At 37.4% G+C, this 22347-nt stretch overlaps 1 protein-coding gene across 1 annotated transcript; it reads right to left on the bottom strand.

The window, feature by feature from the left end:
• Positions 1-4123: 4123 nt before the first annotated feature.
• Positions 4124-21906, bottom strand: LOC131859077 (uncharacterized). Its single transcript, XM_059212602.1, has 4 exons — positions 21438-21906; positions 20824-21105; positions 4728-4991; positions 4124-4515 (listed from the first exon to the last, which is right to left on the bottom strand). Exons 1-4 carry the CDS (start codon positions 21904-21906, stop codon positions 4124-4126), a joined length of 1407 nt encoding a protein of 468 aa, XP_059068585.1.
• Positions 21907-22347: the final 441 nt, after the last annotated feature.

The following is a 22347-nucleotide window of genomic DNA, read 5'->3' as shown; positions in this document are numbered from 1 at the left end:
TCCCTTCCAATATTCCTTAACAACCCCTAGAAAAAATCACATTTTTAGATACCCTTTTGGATTCCCTAAGAAACTTAACACTTTGGCATCTGGATTTTGTGTGTAAATGGTCTGACCATGCTGCACCTAATTGGGCTTCTCCAGCTAGTGTTGGAGACTTGGCTCTAAAATTCTTCACTAGTCCCAAAGGAAGGAAGATTGGTAACTTGTCGGAGGTTTGCACATGTTCAAGGGTCCCTCCCATACCAATTTTTCTCACTCATCAAACCAATTTTTCTCACTCATCAATCCACTATTCAAGAGTTTCATCCACTTCTTTTGCTGCACAAGCTTGCCACATAGGATATGTCAAGCCTAGGGCATCATCTCAAAAATACCAAGTGACACTTCCTATCTTACAAACCACTTGGAACATTTATATTACATGTCAATTCAACATTACCCAAGGTTTCAGGCCATTCCCACAATGGAATGTTTAATTGTGACCCTTTTTGCATCAAAACCCTGATTTTAAGGGTTTCTCAGGCCAGCGAGAAACAAAATTATGTAACTTCTAAACCGGAGGGTCTCGAGACCCCAAACCAAAGCCAAATAAAATTTAATCCATTTATTCAACTTTTCCTATGCGTTGATCATGCAAACCATCCGTACAAATCCGTACAAATCCAGAAAACACAAGAAAATGGGATAAAATTGCAGTCATAGATTTGTTTTGAAAGAAAGAATTTCATTAAAAGCTTATTCTAACCAATTGGCATTGTTCCTCGGGCTTATATTATGCCAAGGAAATCCTCCAATGACCCCCAACATGTACACTCAACCAACTAACCGTTGGGGTAACCATAATTCAAAATTTGACAAAGTTGCTTATGACAACATTGCAACTTTTTGACCATTTATTACATTTTAGATCTTGCCTTCACACAACAGGGAAAGAGTGAACACACAACACAAATAAGACCCCTAAGCACCAAAAACACAAATAAATGCGCATACAAAGCCTTGGATCAAATTTACACATCTTCAAGCCTTAGGACTTATTACATTATCTTAGGACCTAATTAATAGGCCTTGAAGGCAAAACTCAGCCTACAACCTACTTCAAAGTATAACCATGAATCAAAGACACATCCTAGTGATGCAAACATATATTCTAGTGCCCTTGCACCAGAAGTCAAAGTAATCTGCATACAAGTGCTCCCAATCACCTCCTAAACTAATCGATTTCAATGCTAGAGGAAGGCCCTATGCTCAATGATGGTAATCCAAGCCAAACCATGAAGATATACCCCCAAATTGAAGGACTCCAGGTGCTCAGAGCCAAACTAATCAAACATCAAATTATAGCTTCAAACTATCACCAAAGCTCATACAAAATGTCCCAAAGGAATTGTCGTGCTTCCAAAATGATGTCGTTGTCCTCTAATGTGGAATTTGATGCTCAATGATGATGAAGGAAGCAAAATTGTGGGATGAGTGAAGTCTGCACCAATCTGATAAATATTTGCAACTCATTTCGATTCACCTCTAAATACACCAAATAGTATCTCCTCCTTCCTTAGACAATATCGTTGGCCTCAAATATATAAAAGCTTGCATCTACTATGGCCCAAGGACAAAATCGTGGCAATATGAAGGTCTGAAGAAAACTCTCCAAACTAAAATGAAATCTCCTTAAGCTCAATGTGAAGAGTTGAGTGCTCCTCACTCACAAGAAACCCTTCAAAGGGTGTTTCACCTCCTCAGTTATGCAGATTGAAGGGAGGTATCATTCCCTAGGATCAACACTACAGACAACCCTTGTCTCCACAACTCAATTCAAGAGATAACAAACAACTCATGCCAAAACATGTATTCCTCTCTTCTATTTACTCTTTTCATAACTCATCATAGACACCTTCTAGAAGATAAGGGTAGGTACACTTTATATTATTTTATTATACATATTATTTTAATGCACTTTTTTTAAATATTATTTTATTATTAATAAAGTGCACATGTCATATGATACGTGTTATCTCCTTATATCACCAAAATACCAAATAATAATGAGATGTGAAGCCACCAATCTCTGCCACATTGACCCCCTACACAACTCCTTGGCTTACGAGGGTCAATTATAGGCCAACATCATGAATGTCCATGTGCTAAGGAGAAGGGGACATTACACTCCGCCCTCCCTGAAATTGCTTGTCCTCAAGCAATCTCAATGCTGGATGCTACAAAATCTCCTTGCGCTCCCAAGTAGTATCCTCAACTAGCAAATCCTTCCATTTGATCAAATATTCCCTTATAACTCTCCTCGACTATTTCTCCCTAACATCCAAGATAGGCTCATGTATTAAAATTAACTTACCCTCATCATCCAAGGGTGGTAAAGTCATGGAAGGAGTCACATGATGTCCTAATGCCTTCTTGAAGCATGAGACATGAAAGACATTATGCACTCTGCTATTTTTTGGTAACTAAAGCTCATAAGCCACTTCTCCCACACACGTGATAATTCTGTAGGGTCCATAATATCATGGCTTAATATTCTCAGCACCACTCCTCTCTAGAGTAGACTATCTATATGGTTGTAACATCAAATACACCATGTTACCTACCTCAAATGTCCTCTCTACTCTCTTATGATCTACGTACTGCTTCTGTTGATTTTGTGTCTTTAGTAGATTCTCTTGAAGAGCCCTGATAATATCCTGATTCTCCTATAGCATATCTCCACCACTAGGCACTCTACTATCACTGAACAACAGATCAATAAACCTAGGCACTTCATACCCATACAACCCTATAAATGGTGTCATCTAGATAGAAAGGTGGTAAGTCGTATTGTAACAAATACTCACATAGATATATCCACTTGACCCAACCCTTCTGATGCCCCGCAATGTAATTTCTAAGGTATCCCTCCACCTACTTATTCACTATTTCTGTTTGCCCATCCGTCTACAGGTGGTAGCTAGTGCTCGAAGTGAGCTCGATCCCACAAAGTCTAAAGAACTCCTACCAAAAATGGTTCATAAACCTTCTATCTATATCACTCACTATACTCCAAGGTAAACCATGCAATCAGAATATCTCCCTAAAGAAATGCTTTTCTACCTATGTAGTTGAATGTGTAGTGGTGATCGGAAAGAAATGTGCATACTTAGTCAAATGGTCAACCACTACATAAATATAATCCTTACCCTGCACCTTAGGTAAACCAGTGATGACATCCATAGAAATGCATTCCCCTTTCCTATTAGGAATTGGAAGTGGTTGAAGAAATCCTACAGTGTATGTGTGGTCCTACTTATTCTGTTGGCAAATAGGACACTCTCTAACATATCAAATAACATCAGACTTCAAACCCTTCCAAGTGAATTTATCTCGTACCTATTTGTATGTCTTGTAGTAGCCAGGATGACCTGCCATGGGTGTATCATGAAATTTTCTCATCACCATGTTATTCACATCCAATCCTAGGGTCAAAAATATCCTCCCCTTGTAAATGATTAGGTCATTCACAATGGAGTATCTATCATAATTAACCAGCCCCTCAATGAAACTTGAAGCCCAAGAGTCCTTGGCATATTTTGTCACAATCAGGTGCCTCCAATCCTTTAAAATTTGTGCCATGGAGCTCAAATGTGGATGGTGAGATAGTGCATCAGCAACTACATTCTGCATACCTTTGACAAAGGAAATGTCAAAGTCATATGATTGCAGCTTGCTCACCCATTTCTTCTTTCTATCATTAAGATCTCGCTACCCAAGGAAATGTCTCAATCTATTATGGCATATTTTCACTGTGAATTTTCTACCTACCAAATACTGCCTGAATTTGGCCAAAGCACACATGATGGCCAATATTGTCCTTATAATATGTGATATAGATCCTCTCAGGACCTCTCAACTTTCTTCTCTCAAATGAAATCGGATGTTTTTCATGCATAAGGACAACCCCAATCCCCTCACTTGAAGCATCACACTGCAACTCAAAGGGTTTGTTGAAATCTGGCAAAGCAAGTACTGGACAGGTGGTCATGATTTGTTTAAACATCTCAAAGAATTCCTGTAGTTTGGACATCCAAATAAAAGCTCCCTTCTTGGTCAAATCAGTTAGTGGAGCCACATGTCAAGAGTATCCATTAGCAAACCTACGATAAAAACCACATAAGCCCAAAAACCCTCTAAGTTGTGTAAGATTCACAGGTGTAGGCCAATCTACAATTGCCTTGACCTTGTTGGGGTCCATATGCACACCTTCTGCACTAATGACATGACCTAAATAAGGTAACTCTGTCATGCCCAAGTCACACTTGGATTCCTTGGCATATAGAGACTCTTTGCCAAGAATACCCAAAATTGTATCCAAATGAGCAATGTGTTCCTTCCAAGTCTTGTTGTAAACCAAAATATCATCAAGAAGACTAGCAAAAATTTCCACAGCTGTGAATGAAATACCCAGTTCATCGTGGACCGGAAAGTGGTAGGTGCGTTGGTTAGCCCAAATGGCATAACCACAAACTTAAAATATCCACAATGACATCGATAAGATGTATTCTCAATGTCCACCTCCCTAACTCGAATCTGGTGATAGCTCAACATTAAGTCAATCTTAGAAAAATATTGTGCACCATGTAGCTCATCAATCAACACATCAATTCTAGGGATTGGATACCTGTTCTTGATGGTCTTTTTGTTCAACAACCTGTAGCAAATGCACATCCGCAACGTACCATCCTTCTTCTTGACCAAAACTATGGATGAAGCGAAAGGTGACTTACTAGGTCGAATATTCCCCATACCTAACAACTCCTTGATGGTTTTCTCTATCTTATCCTTGAGTCTTTTGGGATGTCTGTAGGGAGTGACTATCATGGGATTAGTACCCTCCTCCAACTCAATAATGTTCTCTATTCCCCTATTTGGAGGTCTTGCAGGTGGAATATCATTGAAAACCTTATCATGCTTAATCCTCAAATCCTGGATGTCATTGTCAACTGATATTGCAGGCTACCAGTAGAAGTATGTTGAACTAGTATGAAGAAGATTGAACCGGCATAAGGAAGATTAACATGAAGGCTTGTCAACCGGTATGGTGGAAGACAAGTAGTTATTAAGACTACCAGTAACCTCACCGGTATGAGGTGAGATGCATATGTGTGTTAGCATGTTGACTGATAACCGGTAGAGCATATATCAGTTTGGAGGTTAGCTATCTATTTATGATGAAGAGGAAGAATGTTAAAATGATCACAAACCACCGAAGGTGAAGATGTGCTATCGATGTAGTGTGTACTACTGGTTAGCATGAGGAGTAGGTCTCACCCGTAAGGGCTTGTGCCGATATGATCTTCTTCAATGTTCAAGTGTAAACTGACCTTGTGTCATTGAGTTGAGTGTATGACCAATGTGATGCCATGTGGAGCTGAGGTGGCAAGCATGCAGAGGTCGGTGAAGTTTCCATTGACATGGTTGTTGAAACAACTAGTCGATATTAATAAAACAACCACAAATCATAGGATGATAACAAATTGATGTGGCTCAAGGAAGAAAGAGGGACAGAGAAGGATCAGGGAGTTGTTGGTGCCTAGATCAAAGTAAAGAAATCAGACTACAAGAGGACCTTGAGAAGGAAACAGTTGAGTCATAAATGAGTCGACAAATTTCAAGGCCAAAAATCATGGTTGGGATTGCTAGCTTTAGAAAATATGCATTGGATAATGGAAAACGCATATAGATGCATTCCTCTAATGTAGGTGATCGATCCAAGGTAGATTGGATTGGATCTGATACAGATTTGGTTGGGTGAAGGAAACCCTAACTGCCCTTAGTTTGAATTGATTCTTGGCGGGAAAGCTCAAGTTTAAATATGATGACTTGAGATTGCAATTGTCGCTGTTGTAGAGTGAAAGCAAGTGTGAAATTGTTGTGTGGGAGTCAAAGAGATAAACACCTGACATTTTTATGAGTGAAGACTATACCGGTAAGGAGAAGCAGGGTAAACCGGTGTAAGTAACAAACTGATAAAGTAAGCATAGAACACAGAGGTGACAAACCAGAAAAAGTTGTACCTAATAAAGAGTGATCAAGTGTGAGTTTAAGAGTGAAGACATTGTGAGAGAGGACTTAGGAAAGTTATCAACAAAGAAAATTTGCAGAGTGGGTGGAGAGAACACAGACCGGTAAGGTTGAAACCGATAGAAAAAAATATTGTAAGGTTGCAAAACTTCTTTTGCAACAGAGATTTCATTTTGTATTTAAAATCTTTATATTATTTTTCACTAAGTTGGATCTTAGTGCAGGGGTTGTAGCTCCTTTAGGTTGTAGCCTATAAATTGTGTAGGGGTTGGTGCTCCTTTGCGTTGGTGCTCATAAATCAGGGGTTGGTGCTCCTTGGGTTGGCGCCCTAAAATTGTAATTAGATATTTTATATTGTGAGGTTGGATTGGACCAGAAGATCTCTAGCAGCTATTCTCGCCAAGGTTTTTCCCACATTGGGTTTTCCTCGTATATCTTGTGTTGTGTGATACATTCTTGTGCATGTGCTATGTTAATGTTTTAGCAAATCCTTTCCCACACCTAGTTTTCACTTTTTAGGCTACCGATTAGCACATAGTTTTATATATTACTAGTATCTCCATGTTGAAGAAAAAGTGTTTAAACATTGATTCACCCCCCTCCCAATGATCCATTGTGTCCAATAATTGGTATCAAAGCTAGGTTCCCTATTTTTTCAAAGTGTTCTCTAGCTTGGGTAGGTCCTATCAAGTGTTCACAATGGCAAGAAATAAATCTGCCTCCTCAAAAGCCTCTATGTTTGATGGTGTCAACTATGCATTCTGGAGTAGAAGAATGGAAACATATTTGTCCTCTCTAGGTTGTGATGTATGGATGTCAGTTGTGAATGGGTATACAGTCCCTAATAGTCCCCCTACTGATTCAGATGCTAAGAAGGAATATGAGAACAATATTAAAGTTAAAAATGTCATTCTTAGTGGGTTATCTGATAATGAGTTTGTTAAAGTCATGCACCGCTCCTCTGCAAAATAAACTTGGGATAAGTTGTAGAAGATATTTGAAGACGATGCTAAAGTCAAGGAAGCCCAAGTTGCAAACATTGAGAGCACAACTTGAGGTTTTGAAGATGAGAGATGAAGAGAAGATTTTTTCTATCTCCAAAGGATTGATGAAACAACAAACACCATTAGAGTGCTTGGAGAAGAAATAAAAGATGAGGTGGTAGTGAAGAAAGTACTTAGATATCTTATATCTAAGTATGATACAAAGGTCTCAGCAATAGAAGAAGCAAAAAGATCTAAAAATCTTTACAATGGATGAATTGTATGGCTCCCTAACTGCCTATGAGATGAGGATTGTCGGTACTGAGGTTGTGAAGAAAGACGTTGCATTCAAAACTTCAAGAAAAGGAAAAGAAGAGTCTTCTCATGATGCAACCGGTGAAGACTCTGATAACATCATGGAAAACTTTGTCAAAAGACTCAAGACGGGTTTGGGCAAATACAAAGGCAATTTGTCTTTGAAATTTTTCAACCGTGGAAAGATTGGACATTTTGCTGTAAAATGTCCCTATGGTGATAAAAATGAAGATGATCAATCAAGTGGTAGCAGATCATACGTAAGGACAGGAAGAAGAACGTCTATCGGCATGGTAGAAGAGGCTACCAGAAGAAGAGCAGTCTTTACACACATGAAAATGATACCACAGACAAGGAAAGTGCCTCAGATGACTGTTGTAGTGGAGATGAAGTCAGAGAAAACCTTTTCCTGGCTTGAGAGGTTCTGGTACCTAAAGAAGGAGAAGAGGAAGAGAAAGAAGGAGAAGTAGATCTTGAAGCAGAGCTCATTAGTGTCTTAGATGAGATAGAGAAAACAAGGAGAGATTTGAAGAAGGTAAAAAGTGTTGCAGCTAAAGAACAAGAGTTGTTGGAGCAATCTCTTGAAGAGTCCAAGAAAACTATTGCAGATCTTAAACTCCAACTAGAAGAATCCAAAAGGATCTATGAAGCCACTAGCACTGGTTTGAGTGAAAAGGAGAAGGAGCATCAGAATTTGGAAGCAGAGATAGTGAAGCTCCGGAAGGAAATATAGAAAAGTCAGGAAGAGATAAAATTAAGCAAATATGAAGGCAACATTGAAGCCCTGGATAAGATGCTAAGTAAACAGAAGCAATCTAAAGATACCAGTGGCTTAGGCTTTCAAGAAGGACAAAGTTCAAATAGAAAAGATACATCCGGTAAGGAGATACAATTCACCTCTTTAAATTATGGTGAGGAGAGGAAGACATTCATGGTGAGCAAGGATACCAGCAAGAAGACATATGCAAATGCTGCTAGAAATCACAACACAAACCAGTATACTCAATTAATGAACCGAAGACCATACTCAATATACCGACATGTAGATCCAAGGAGAAATACAATTGTTGATCATGAAGGATTCACAAGAGTTAGCAACATGAAAGGAAGACCCCCATTGTGGCAGTTGTTTGGAGGTTCACGAAAACCTAACCGTTATGTTCCAAATTTCCATGGTTATTGTCACTAGTGTAATAAATTTGGTCATAAAATGGCAGATTATAGGAAGATGAATTTAAACCCTAGTTTTGAGAGTAGAAACTCATTTTCTACATTACAAAGTATAAATGTCACATGTTATAATTACAATGAGTTTGGTCACAAGAATTATGAATGTAGGAGTAATATGCAAATGTCCTACAAGAATGCATTGAGTACATCTTACAGTGCTAATGTGAAATGTTATAAGTGTCAAAGTTTTGGTCACATAGCAAGGTATTGTAAGCTGAGAACCAACAAGAAAAAGAAAATAGTATCGGATGAGAAGTTAGAAACAAAATTGGAACACAAAGTGACAGAAGAGGAAAAGAAAGAAGAGAAACCAGTTTGGGTAGAGAAGGAGAAAAAAAAGACAGAGTTCAGCCTGATTGTGCAGACTCCTCTACATGCTGAAAGGAGGAATCTATGGGTAGTTAATAGTGGTTTTTCAAATCACATGAGCAGAGACAAGAAAAAGTTCATGAAGCTTGATGACTGGAATGGTGGTTCAGTTTGGTTAGGTGACAACTCCTCCATCAAGATCAAAGGTTGGGGTACACTGAATATTGATGGCAAGATCAAGGTTCATGATGTGTACTATGTGGAAGGACTGAAGCATAACCTGTTGAGTGTAAGTCAGATGTGTGACAAAGGGTATAAGTTTTCATTTGACTCTATCGACTGTCAGATAAGAAAGAAGAGTATTGGTCAAGTGGTAGCAGAAGGAAAGAGAACAAAGGGTAATGTCTACAATCTGAAGGAATGCTATGAGTCCCAATGCATGATGGTACAGGTTGATGAAAGCTGGTTGTGGCATCGGAGATTAGGCCATGTGAACTTTGATAATTTGGTTAAGATAAGCAAGAACCGATGTGTGAGAAGCATACCTCAGATCATAGAACCAGCAAGCATATTATGTGATGAATGTGTGTGAGGTAAGAAAGCAAAGGTCAGCTTTAAAATAAAGGAATACAACACCTCAAGACCTTTGGAGTTGATACATACAGACTTATGTTAGCCAACAAGGACAAGAGCATTGGTTAGTGAAATGTATTTCATGTTGTTTATAGATGATTACTCAAGAATAACTTGGGTAACCTTCCTACATGATAAGTCACAAGCATTTGAGAGATTAAAGATTTTCAGGAAGATGGTAGAAAATGAAAGTGGATACCAAGTAAAATGCTTAAGAGTAGACTGGGGTGGAGAATTTTCTTGAAATGAATTTCTTGACTATTGTGAGAGACATGGAATCCAAAGACAGTATTCAGCTGCAAGGACACCTTAGCAAAATGGGGTGGTAGAGAGAAAAAATAGGACAATAAAGGAGATGGATAGGACAATGTTAAATGAGGCCAACATACCATATATATACTAGAAGAAAGCAGTTCATACTGTAGTATACACATTAAACAAGGTACAGTTAAGAGTGAACAGTAGAATGACTACTTATGAGTTATGGTATGAAACGAAACCATCACTCAATCACTTTAGGTTGTTTGGAAGTAACTATTTCATCAAAAGAGATGTTGATGGATTAGGAAGTTTTGATTCCCAGAGTGATGAAGGAATCTTCTTTGGATACTCCACCAATAGTAAAGCCTACAAATTCTACAACAAGAGATTGAGAAAGGTGGTTGATAGTATAAATGTGAGAATAGATGAAGACGCACATAGAGGAAAATCTCCACCGACACCTTACATTGATGATTCAGATGTTAAATATGAAGAACAATCTAACAATGGACCGATAGAAGATGCACCAAACAAGATCCCCAACCAGTATGTGCAGAAGAATCATCCAGAAGAATAGATCATAGCAAATAGGAATGAAGGTGTGCAGACCATAAGGAGATTAGGCTGGAAAGTGAGTAGGTAAATTTCTGCCTCATGACAGAAGTAGAGCCCAAAACCTTTGATGATGCTAGAAAAAGTGAGAAGTGGGTAGATGCCATTGATGATGAATTAAGACAAATTGAGAAAAATCAGACTTGGGAACTTGTTCCTAGACCAATAGACAAGAATGTTATAGGTACCAAATGGGCCTACCGGAAGAAGATGAATGAAGAAGGTAAGATAGTCCGGCATAAAGCAAGGTTAGTTTTCAAATGGTATGCTAAAGTGGAAGGTATTGATTTTGAAGAAACCTTTGCACTGGTTGCTAGGTTAGAGGCAATAAGAATGTTTTTAGCCTTCTCAGTCTATAAGGGATATAAAGTGTATCAAATGGATGTAAAATCTACCTTTCTCATTGGTAATCTTGAAGAAGAGGTGTATATGGAACAACTAGAAGGTACTTGTTGCATGAAGATGATAGTTTTGTATGTCGATTGAAGAAAGCCTTGTATGGTTTGAATCATGCTCCCAGAGCATGGTATTCCCAGCTAGACAAATACTTGAAGGAGCAAGGATTCTGGAAAGGGAATGCAAATAGCAACTTGTATGTCAAGATAAATGGAGATCACATGATTATAGTTGTTGTATATGTGGATGATATTACCTTTGGTGGAGACAAGGACATCATGTGCAAAGAATTTGTAGATTAGATGAAGACAAAATTTGAGATGTCCACACTGGCTGAGTTGTCCTATTTTCTTAGTTTGCAAATCTCACAATAGGAGAAAGGAATTTTCATCTCCCAAATCAAGTATGTGAAAGACATGTTGAAGAAATTTCAAATGGAGGACAACAAACCGGTAAGTACTCCCATGGTTACTGATTGTAAGTTGAGAAAACTAGATGAGTCATCAGAAATTGAGCAAACATTGTATAGGTCTATGATTAGTAATCTGTTATATCTAACAATATCTAGACTGGATATTGTACAAGTTGTTTGCATGGTAGCAAGAGTCCAAGCTGCTCCAAAATAGTCTCACCTAAATGCAGTCATAAGAATCTTTAGGTATCTGCAAGGAACTATCAACTATGACCTATGGTATCCAAAGAAAGGTGACTTCTCTTTGCAGGCTTATACTGATGCTGATTGGGTAGGAAGTATTGATGACCGAAAAAGTACAAGTGGAGGTGCTTTCTACTTAGGAGACCTGTTGGTATCATGGTAAAACAAGAAGCAAGATTCAGTGTCATTATCTACTATTGAGGTAGAGTATATAGTAGTTGCTACATGTTGTTCACAGGTTTTATGGATGAAGTAGACACTAAAAGACATACAGGTGGAGATACCAGAATCTATTCCAATCTAGTGTGATAACTCAAGTGCAATCAACATTTCCAAGAATCAAATAATGCACTCAAGAACAAAACACATTGCAATCAAGTATCACTTCTTGAGGGAGAAGGTAGCAGAAAAGGAGGTCATAGTAGAATATGTTCCAACTTGTGAGCAGATTGCTGACATAATTACCAAGCCTCTTCCTTTGGGCCCATTTGAGTACTTGAGACAAAAGATGGGAGTTATCCTACCATCTGGCAACACTTAAATACATAGGAGAATGCATGATTCAGAGGGAGTCAACCATTGTTACTATCTTATGAATCTTGAATCATGAAGCATGGACACAGGGGGAGATTGTGTCCTAACTGGGTGTAGTCAAGAGGAAGATTTTTGGTGTCAGACTAAGGTTCCCTTTTCCATTGATGTCAATGGGGGAGAGAAACCGGAAAAGACAATTTTGATATCAATACCAAATTGGGAGATTGTTGGAATTGAGTTGTCATTGATGTCAATTGGTATTGCAAGCTACAGGTAGAAGTATGTCAAACCGGTATGAAGAAGATTAAACCGGCATAAGGAAGATTAACATGAAGGCTTGTCAATTGGTAAGGTGGAAGACAAGTAGTTATTGAGACTATCAGTAACCTCACCTTTATGAGGTGAGATGCATATGTGTGTTAGCATGTTGAGTGATAATCGGTAGAGCATATACCAGTTTGGAGGTTAGCTGCCTGTTAATGATGAAGAGGTGGAATGTTAAAATGATCACAAACCACCGGAGATGAAGATGTGCTACCGGTGTAGTGTGCACTACCAGTTAGTAGGAGGAGTAGGTCTTGTTGGTATTATGGATGACTTCGTCATGTGTTGCATTGGTTTTGTCACTGATATCAACACTTATCCTTTTGGAGGTCTACATTGTTGATTTGGCACTCTGGTTATATTGGTTTATTGATGAACTGACACATTGTGGTCCTGGTATGGATATTGGCTTATGCACAGTTACCGATATATGTTTCACTGGTAGCTCAGGAAGTTGGTGATGACTTGTTACCATCTGGAGATCATTTGGTAATGTCGAAGACATGGATTGGAAGTTTGCATTTGGCATTTTGCATATTAGACTAATCGGGTTCACATATTTGCCTTAACCGGCAGATAGGTCCAAGTTATGAACCGGCATAGGAAAACATGTTCCAGATCAGCACGACACGATTTGGAAATTATTTATTGATTGGATAATGTGTAAATGTATTAAGGCCGACATATTGTATTGCACCAAGACTTACTTTGTAATTGATTTAAATGTAATATCTTTTGGGAGTCGATCTAAGGATTAGGTCTTAGGTTTTGTATAAATAATTGTAAGATCTTATTTGGAAGGAGTGTGCGTATATTCAAGATTATTATGAAGAACGAAAAAATAAACAGACCCTTGTGCGAATCACATAGATATTATGTGAAGGTTGAAGGAAGGTTATGAAGGTGTTTGGTCCTCATGCGCAGAGCTTAAACTGGTAATGAATCTGGCATTGAAGATGCTAAATTGAAGCAGTACATTGATTATTAGATTTAACCATCCAACTGTGTAGTTAGTGAGACTCCTAATTTTGTGATTGATCAATGAGTTCTAGGCAGTTGGCCTTACTACATGTGCAGACCTCATTATTGTATTCACTTACTATCTTTAGTAGTATCATCTGATTGGGGGTAAGGTTTCCCACTGTGGTGTTTCCCCTTACAGGGTTTCCACATCAAAATCTTTGTGTCATGTGTTGTGGATGTTGTTTTTCTTTCTGTTTCATGCATTAAGTTGTACCAGTAATACTATAACAGTTAATCTATTTTACCGGCACTAAGTTTTAAGTTGGAATAATTTGTTTTGGGTTGCAATTTATTGACAACTGATTCACCCTCCCCTCTCAATTGTCCTTCCTGGTTCCTAACAATTAGTATCAGAGCCTAGTCCTCCTTTTGTAGAAGCTTAACAGCTTGAGGAGATCCTATGGCAGCAAATATCTTCAGGAAGGACAATCCCAAACTTGATGGAACTAACTATGGTATATGGAAGATTAGAATGGAGACACATCTGAACTACATTGGAAGAGATATATGGGATGTTACAAAGAATGGCCATGTTTCTCCTAATCTGAATAACCCTAATCCACCAACCTTGGCTAAAGACTTGGAGAATGATTGCAAAGCAAGAGAAGCACTTCTAAGTGTATTATCAAATCAGAAAAATCTATTTGGGATAAACTGGAAACATTGAATGAAGGAGATTCCACTGTCAAAATTGCAAAACTGGAATGTTACCAGGTTAGGTATGAAAATTTAAAAATGGAAGAGGATGAAAGAACTTCTGCATTTATGGAAAGAGTTAATGAAATTGTTTTAGGAGTACAATGTTGTGGAGGATCTTTAAGTGGGGGTGAAATCGTTTCTAAAGTTTTAAGAGCTTTGCCACTGACTTACAAAATGAAAGTGATAGCTTTTAATGAGTTGAGAATAATGCCTAATACATCAGTATCTAGAGATACTTTGGTTGGAAAAATTTCAACATTTGAGCTTGAAGAATTTGGTCATGTTGCTATAGTCAAGACTAATATAGCCTTCAAAGCACCAACATCATCATCATCATCATCTGACAAATTTGATTGGAAAGCACTTTATGCAAAAGAAATTGAAGATATCAGAAGAGAAAATGAAGAACTTGAAGCACTATTTGCAAGGAAGATGCCTAAAGGTCCAGTAGGAAGTAAGTATGAAGGTAAAGAACCTTTCAAATGTTTTAATTGCAATAAAGTTGGTCATATGGTGTCTAGGTGTCTTGATAGACATTCAAGACTAAGAGATGAGGCAAATAGAACATATAAGCCTAACCCTCAATATCAGAGATACAAATTTACGAAAAATGGAGATAAGTCATGTTACTATGTAGATGAAGGTGTTACAAATGATTTTGATGAAGATCTAGTAGATAGTGGATGGGCATTTGTTGCAATAAAAGAAGATCAACTGGCACCTATTGTCAAACCAGTAAAGCAAGAATTAGCTGCAAAAATTGAAGAAAGGGATGAATGAATCATTGATAGTGGATGCTCGCATCATATGACTAGTGATAAAAGAAAATTCTTATCATTACAGGAACATCATGGAGGTCAAGTAATATTTGGAGATGACAAAGCTTGTTTAATCAAAGGAAGAGGCATTATATCTTTGGATGGTGAGCACAATACTGACAAAGTTTATTATGTTGAAGGTTTAAAGCATAATATTTTGAGTGTTGGTCAGTTAGTGGAAAAAGGATTTCAATTACAATTCAAGAATGGAAAATGCAAAATCATAAATTGAACTGGATTGGAGATTGCAATCGGTAATCAAACTAAAGGTAATATCTTTCACTTGAATACCAACGATAAGACATTTTTGATTTCTCAGATTGATGAAAGTTGGTTATGAAATAAAAGACTCTGTCATGTGAATTTTGATTGCATTGTAAAGATCAGTTCAACCAAGGTAGTAAGGGATTTACCTAAGATTGTGAAATCTCATAATCTGGCATGTGAGGAATGTCAAATAGGAAAGCAAGTTAGAACAACATTTAAGAGCATTTATGAGAAATTCAATAATATTCTTGATTTAATTCATACTGATTTATATGGTCTAGCAAGAACAAGGAGTCCTCAGGGTGATAGATACTTTATGCTAATAATTGATGATTATTCTAGAATGTGTTGGGTTACTTTTCTCGGGGAGAAATCAGAAGCTTTTGGGAGATTCAAGATATACAAGGCAATGGTAGAGAATGAAACCAACAAGAAAATCAAATGTTTGAGATCCAATCAAGGAGGAGAATTCACATCTACGGAATTCAATTCATTTTGTGAAGAGAATGGAATCAAAAGACAACTATCAACACCCTAGACACCCCAGCAGAATGGAGTTGTGAAAAGGAAGAAAAAAACTATACTGGATGCAGCAAGAACCATGATGATGGAAGAAAATCTACCTCATATGTACTAGAGAGAAGCAGTAAATACAACAGTTTATACTTTCAACAGAGTTCACATCAAAGGTGAACCCGGTAAGACCCCTTATGAACTATGGTTCGGTCATATTCCTACTCTTAAATATTTCAGAATATTGTGAAGCAAATGCTATATTAGGAGAGATGAGTCTATTGGAAAATTTGATCCTAGAAGTGATGAAGGAATATTTCTTGGTTATTCAACTAGAAGCAAGGCATATAGATGTTATAATAAAAGATTGCACAAAATCATTGAAAGTACTAATGTGAAGATATGTGAACACTTTAGAGGAGAATCAAGATCTATAGGTTCTGAACCGACATAGATTGCAGCAAAACATAATGAAGAACCAGTCACACCAACATCATCAGAAAACTCAACTGTGACTGAAGAACAATAGCCTGTGAATGGAAATCAAAATAAACCCAGGTATTTAAGATTGAATCATTCAAAAAATCAGATAATTCAAAATAAAAATCAAGGTGTTATGACAAGAGGAAGATTGGAAAATGAAGAGGTATGTTTGATTTCTCAAGTTGAACCAGCATCAATTATTGAAGCGTGTAAAGATAAACATTGGATAAAAGCAATGGAAGATGAATTAGGACAAATTGAAAAGAATAATACTTGGACATTAGTTCCCCGGCCTAAAGACAAAAATGTAATTGGAACTAAATGGGTATTTAGAAATAAACTTAATGAAGATGGTGAAGTAATAAAAAACAAAGCAAGATTAGTGTGTAAAGGTTATTCTCAGAAAGAAGGAATTGATTATAATGAAACCTTTGCACTGGTAGCCATAATTGAAGCAGTAAGACTATTTCTTGCATTTACAGCTCACAAGAACTATAAGGTTTATCAGATGGATGTAAAATGTGTATTTTTGAATGGAGATCTTGAAGAAGAAGTTTTACATTGAACATCCTGATGGATTTTCATTAACAGATGATAAGGATATGGTTTGCAGATTAAGAAAAGCTTTATATGGATTGAAGCAAGCTCTCAGAGCTTGGTATGCTAGACTGGATAAATATCTTCTAAAGCTTGGATACACAAAAGGTAATGCTGATAGTAATTTGTAATACAAAATTACCAATGATGACATTTTGTTTTTTGAAGTATTTGTGGATGATATCATTTTTGGAGGAGAAGAAGAGATATGCAAAGACTTTGCTAATAAGATGCAACAATAATTTGAAATGTCTATGATTGGAGAGATAAGAAATTTTCTAGGTTTACAAATTTCTTAAACAAATAAAGGTATATTCAAGTGTTAAACAAAATACTTGAAGGAACTTTTGAAGAAATTTGGAATGGAAAACTCCAAATCAGTAAGCACTCCTATGACTACAATAGATAAATTGACATCAAAGGATGATTCAACTCCTATAAATTCGACAAGGTACAAATCTATGATTGGAGGGTTACTGTATTTGACACAAACCAGACCTGATATAATGAATGTTGTATGTATTGTTTCAATATCTCAAAGCAATCCTAGAGAAAATCATGAAACTGCAGTAAAAAGGATTTTCCGGTACTTGCAAGGCACAACAAATCTTGGTTTATGGTATCCTAAGGATGACAATTTTGAGTTATGTGCATATACAGATGCAAATTGGGCAGGAGATGTGGATGATAGAAAGAGTACCAATGGCGGTGCATTCTTTCTTAGCAGAAGATTAATTTCATGGATCACCAAGAAGCAGACCTGCACATCATTATCTATAGCAGAAGTAGAATATGTTGCAGTAACAACTAATTGCACTCAGGTATTATGGATCAACCAAATGTTGAAGGATATCAAGGTAAAATGAAATGAACCGGTAATTAGTTACTGTGATAACTCAGGAGCAATAGATATATCAAAGAATCCAATATTTCACTCAAAAACAAAGCATGTTTCTATTAAGTATAATTTTCTGAAAGAAAACGTTGAAGCAAATGAAGTGGGATTGGTTTATGTGAACACTAAAGAGAAAATTGTAGATATTTTTACAAAGCCTTTGCCTAAGGAAACATTTGAATATCTCAGAGAGAAGCTTGGGGTAATCACCCCACCGGCAAAGACTTAAATGATGTAGATTGGCATCAAACCGACATGGACTAACAGAAAAATCTTTTTTTTTGGTTTTGAAGAAGGAGAGCTACTGCTCAGGGGGAGTAGTTAGTTGTATGTTATGTTTTGATTTTTAACTACTTTGGCATTTGATGTCAAAGGGGGAGAGATGTCTATGGAAAAAAATTGTACTTTGAAGATGTATTTTGGTTTTGGTTATACTATTTCTATTTTTGGTACAGAACTTTGTGTTGATCTATTTAGGGGAGATTGTTGGCATTTTGTTTTGGCATTTAGATGTTTTTCCATCTAGTGTTGCCATCAATGCCAAAGGGGAGGATTGTTGGTATTATGGATGACTTCATCATGTGTTGCATTGGTTTTGTCATTGATGTCAACACTTATCCTTCTAGAGGTCTACATTGTTGATTTGGCACTCTGGTTATATTGGTTTATTGATTAACTGACACATTGTGGTCACGGTATGGATATTGGCTTATGCATAGTTATCGATATATGTTTCACCAGTAGCTCAGGAAGTTGGTGATGACTTGTTATCATCTAGAGATCATTTGGTTATGTCGAAAACATGGATTGGACGTTTGCGTTTGGCATTTTTTATATTGGACTAATCGGGTTCACATATTTGCCTTAACCAGCAGATAGGTCCAAGTTATGAACCAGCATAGGAAAACATGTTCCAGATCATCACAACACAATTTGGAAATGATTTATTGATTGGATAATGTGTAAATGTATTGAGGCTAACATATTGTATTGCACCAAGACTTACTTTGTAATTGATTTAAATGTAATATCTTTTGGGAGCTGACCTAATGATTAGGTCTTAGGTTTTGTATAAATAATTGTAAGATCTTATTTGGAAGGAGTGTGTGTATATTGAAAATTATTGTGAAGAATGAAAAACAAGCAGATCCTTGTGTAAATCATGCAGATATTATCTAAAGGTTGAAGGAAAGGTTATGAAGGTGTTTGGTCCTCATGCACAGAGCTTAAACCGATATTGAATCTAGCATTGAAGATGCTACATTGAAGCAGTACATTGATTACTGGATTTAACCATCCAATTGTGTAGTCAGTGAGACTCCTAATTTTGTGATTGAGTAGTAAGCTCTAGGCGGGTTGGCCTTTCTGCATGTGCAGACCCCATTATTGTATTCACTTACTATCTTTAGTAGTATCATTTAATTGTGGGTAAGGTTTCCCATTGTGGTTTATCCCCTTACAAGGTTTCCATGTCAAAATATTTGTGTCATGTGTTGTGGATGTTGTTTTGCTTTCTATTTCATGCATTAAGTTGTACCGGTAATACTATATTTGTTAATCTATTTTACTGGCACTGAGTTTTAAGTTGGAATAATTTGTTTTGGGTTGCAATTTATTCACAACTGATTCACCCCCACTCTCAGTTGTCCTTCCCAATTCCTAACAGGTCTCATCGGTAAGGGCTTGTGTCAGTATGATCTTGTTGAATGTTCAAGTGTAAACCGACCTTGTGTCGGTGAGTTGAGTGTATGACCGATGTGATACCATGTGAAGATAAGGTGGAAAGCATGCAAAGGTCAGTGAAGTTTCCATCAACATGGTTGTAAAAATAGCTATTCGACATTAATGAAACAACCACAAATCACATGATGATAACAGATTGATGCGGCTCGAGGAAGAAAGAGTGACAGAGAAATATCATGAAGGTGTTGGCACCTAGATAGAAGCAAATAAATCAGACTACAAGAGGACCTTGAGAAGGAAATAGCTGGGTCATAAATGAGTCGACAGATTTCAAGGCCGAAAATCATGGTCCGGATTGTTATCTTTAGAAAATATGCATTGGATAATGGAAAACATGTACAGATGCATTCCTCCAATGTAGGTGAGAAATCCAAGGAAGATTGGATTAGATCTGATGCATATTTGTTCGAGTGAAGGAAACCCTAACTACCCTTAGTTTGAATTAATTCTTGGCGGGAAAGCTCAAGTTTAAATATGATGACTTGAGACTGCGATTGCTCCTGCTGTAAAGTGAAGGCAAGTGTGAAATTTTTGTCTGAGAGCCGAAGAGATAAACACTTGAAGTGTTTATGAGTGAAGACTGTACCGATAAGGAGAAGCAATGTGGTAAACTAGTCTAAGGAACAAACTGATGGAGTAAGCATAGAACACAGAGGTGACAAACCAACAAAAGTTGTACCTGATAAAGAGTGATCAAGTGTGAGTTGAAGTGTGAAGACATTGTGAGAGGAAACTTAGGTAAGTTATCAGCAAAGCAAATTTGCAGAGTGGGTGGAGAGAACACAAACTGATAAGGTTGAAACAGATAGAACAAAATATTATAAGGTTGCAAAAATTATTTTGCAACAAAGATCTCATTTTGTATTTAAAATGTTTATATTGTTTTTCACTAAGTTGGAGCTTAGTGCAGGGGTTGTAGCTCCTTTAGCTTGTAGCCTATAAATTATGCAGGGGTTGGTGCTCATAAATCAAGGGTTGGTGCTCCTTGGGTTGGTGGCCTAAACTTGTAATCAGATCTTTTACATTATGAGGCTGGATTGGAGCAAAAGATCTCCAACAACTATTCTCACTGATTTTTTTCCCACATTGGGTTTTCCTCGTATATCTAGTGTTGTGTGATGCATTCTTGTGCATGTGTTATGTTAATGTTTTAGTAAATCCTTTCACACACCTAGTTTTCACTATTTAGGCTACCGGTTAGCACTCAGTTTGTTTTATATATTATCGGTATCTCCCTATTGAAGAAAAAGTGTTTTAATCACTGATTCACCCCCCTCTTAGTGATCCATTATGTCCAACAATCATGTGGATAGATAGGTTTATGTTTCTCCTCTTGTGTTGGTTTCAAAACACATCTTGCTGCCCACTCAACCATGTCATGACATAAGAGATGCTTCATTCTTCTAAATGAAATAGTTTTGCAAATGGTGTCCCTAAGTGCCTTCAGCACATGTGTCTTACCATCTCTTTCAAATCTCATCTCCATCTCTTGCAGGTTGAGGGTGAATATTCCTATGTCATGTAGCCACGTCATTTTCAAAACCATGTCAATGTCTTTCATGTTCACCACATAAAAATCTGCCTTGAATTTAAAAGTATTCAAGGGAATAGGAAGGTTAGGAATCATCTTTTCACACTTAAGAGTGTAACCATCAACAACCTTCACTCTGATCCCCTCAAAATCCTTGGTGCATATGTTACGTCTTTCCAAAAGCCTTGCATCAATGAAATTGTGAGTTGCACCTGTATCAAGTAGAGTGATGATTTTTTGCCTAGCAAGTACACCTCTCATCCTAAAAGAACCTTCATGTTGAATGCTAGTGAGGCGAGCCTCTTTAAGTTTTACTTCAGGCTCAACTTCCCCTTTTTTTTCTAACCTTTCTAATTCTGAATCTTCCTCATTTGATTGCTAGTCTAAATCTGATCCTTCATAGAGTGTCGACATAGTCGTATTTGCTTTCCCTTTAGATCTTAAAGGATAGTCATGGCATCATAGGGTACCTTACAATAGAAACATAATTTCTTCTTCCTCAAGTCATTGAGTGTCTCACGATCAAGTCGGAAAGAGGACTTACCCTTAGCCTTATCATCTTTCTTTTGGAATTTCTTGTTATCACGGTAGGAAGACAATCCCTTTGATGGAAAATTGTTGGTAGGTGCTGCGAATTCCATTCCTCGTGCCTTCTTCATTTTTCCTTGTAGAGAGGGAGGATCAAAGGCCTTCAACCAACCCTTGAGTGGTTCCATTAGCCCTTCAATGAAAAGAGATACCAACCTCCTTTCGCTGATATTAGGAACCATAACTGACAATTGTTGGAAATCAGCAACATATGATTCAAGGGAGACATTTTGCTTGAGTTGTGCTAACTCATGAAAACTCACCTCTGGGTCCTTCACATCAAATCTTTCAATCAGCTTCTTGGTGAACTCATCATATGTGGTGATTAAGTTGTGACCAAGGGTAATCAACCCGCGATACCACCACTCGTGGGGAGCTCCTTCCAAATGTAAGATGGCAAACCTTATTGCATCTTCCTCCAACATAGGTCTTAATGATGAGTAATTGTCAAGATTATGTACCCAAGACCTAGTTGTACATTTATTGTTACCATCAAAATAAGGCATAGGAATCTTACCAAGTGTCTGTTGATAATCATTTCTTGCTCCTCCTCTCCTATTCCTTTGATTCATATACTAGTCAAAGGTCCATTGGTCCTTCAAATCAGCAGGTTGTATTGTACTCTTGGTAAGATTTCCTTGCTTCATCTCCGAAGGTTGCATCAACAGCAACTGGAGGTGGATCTTCCCTTGGTGTGAAAGTAGGGAAAAGAGGTCTAGATGTTGATCCTCTAATAGGACTTTTATGGACAAACCTGTCTCTTTCAGTATTCCTGATATTTTCATTATTCCCACTGTGTTCAGGTTCATATTGATGATGGAAGTTATAATTGTTGGTCTGCTGCTCCATCATCCCCAACAATCTAG

The sequence above is a fragment of the Cryptomeria japonica genome, chromosome 10 (genome assembly GCF_030272615.1).
Source record: "Cryptomeria japonica chromosome 10, Sugi_1.0, whole genome shotgun sequence".
In the NCBI taxonomy this organism is placed as follows: Eukaryota; Viridiplantae; Streptophyta; class Pinopsida; order Cupressales; family Cupressaceae; genus Cryptomeria; species Cryptomeria japonica.
Note: the sequence above shows the minus strand (reverse complement) of the source record. Positions and strands in the feature narration are given on the sequence as shown.

Coding starts and splice junctions, on each gene's coding strand:
- LOC131859077 (XM_059212602.1), bottom strand. CDS start 21,906: ATGTTGGAGGAAGATGCAATAAGGTTTGCCATCTTACATTTGGAAGGA. Junction 21,106..21,437: donor GAAAGATGATAAGGCTAAGG/GTAAGTCCTCTT, acceptor TACTTGATACAG/GTGCAACTCACAATTTCATT. Junction 4,992..20,823: donor GATGAGATTTGAAAGAGATG/GTAAGACACATG, acceptor CTGCAATATCAG/TTGACAATGACATCCAGGAT.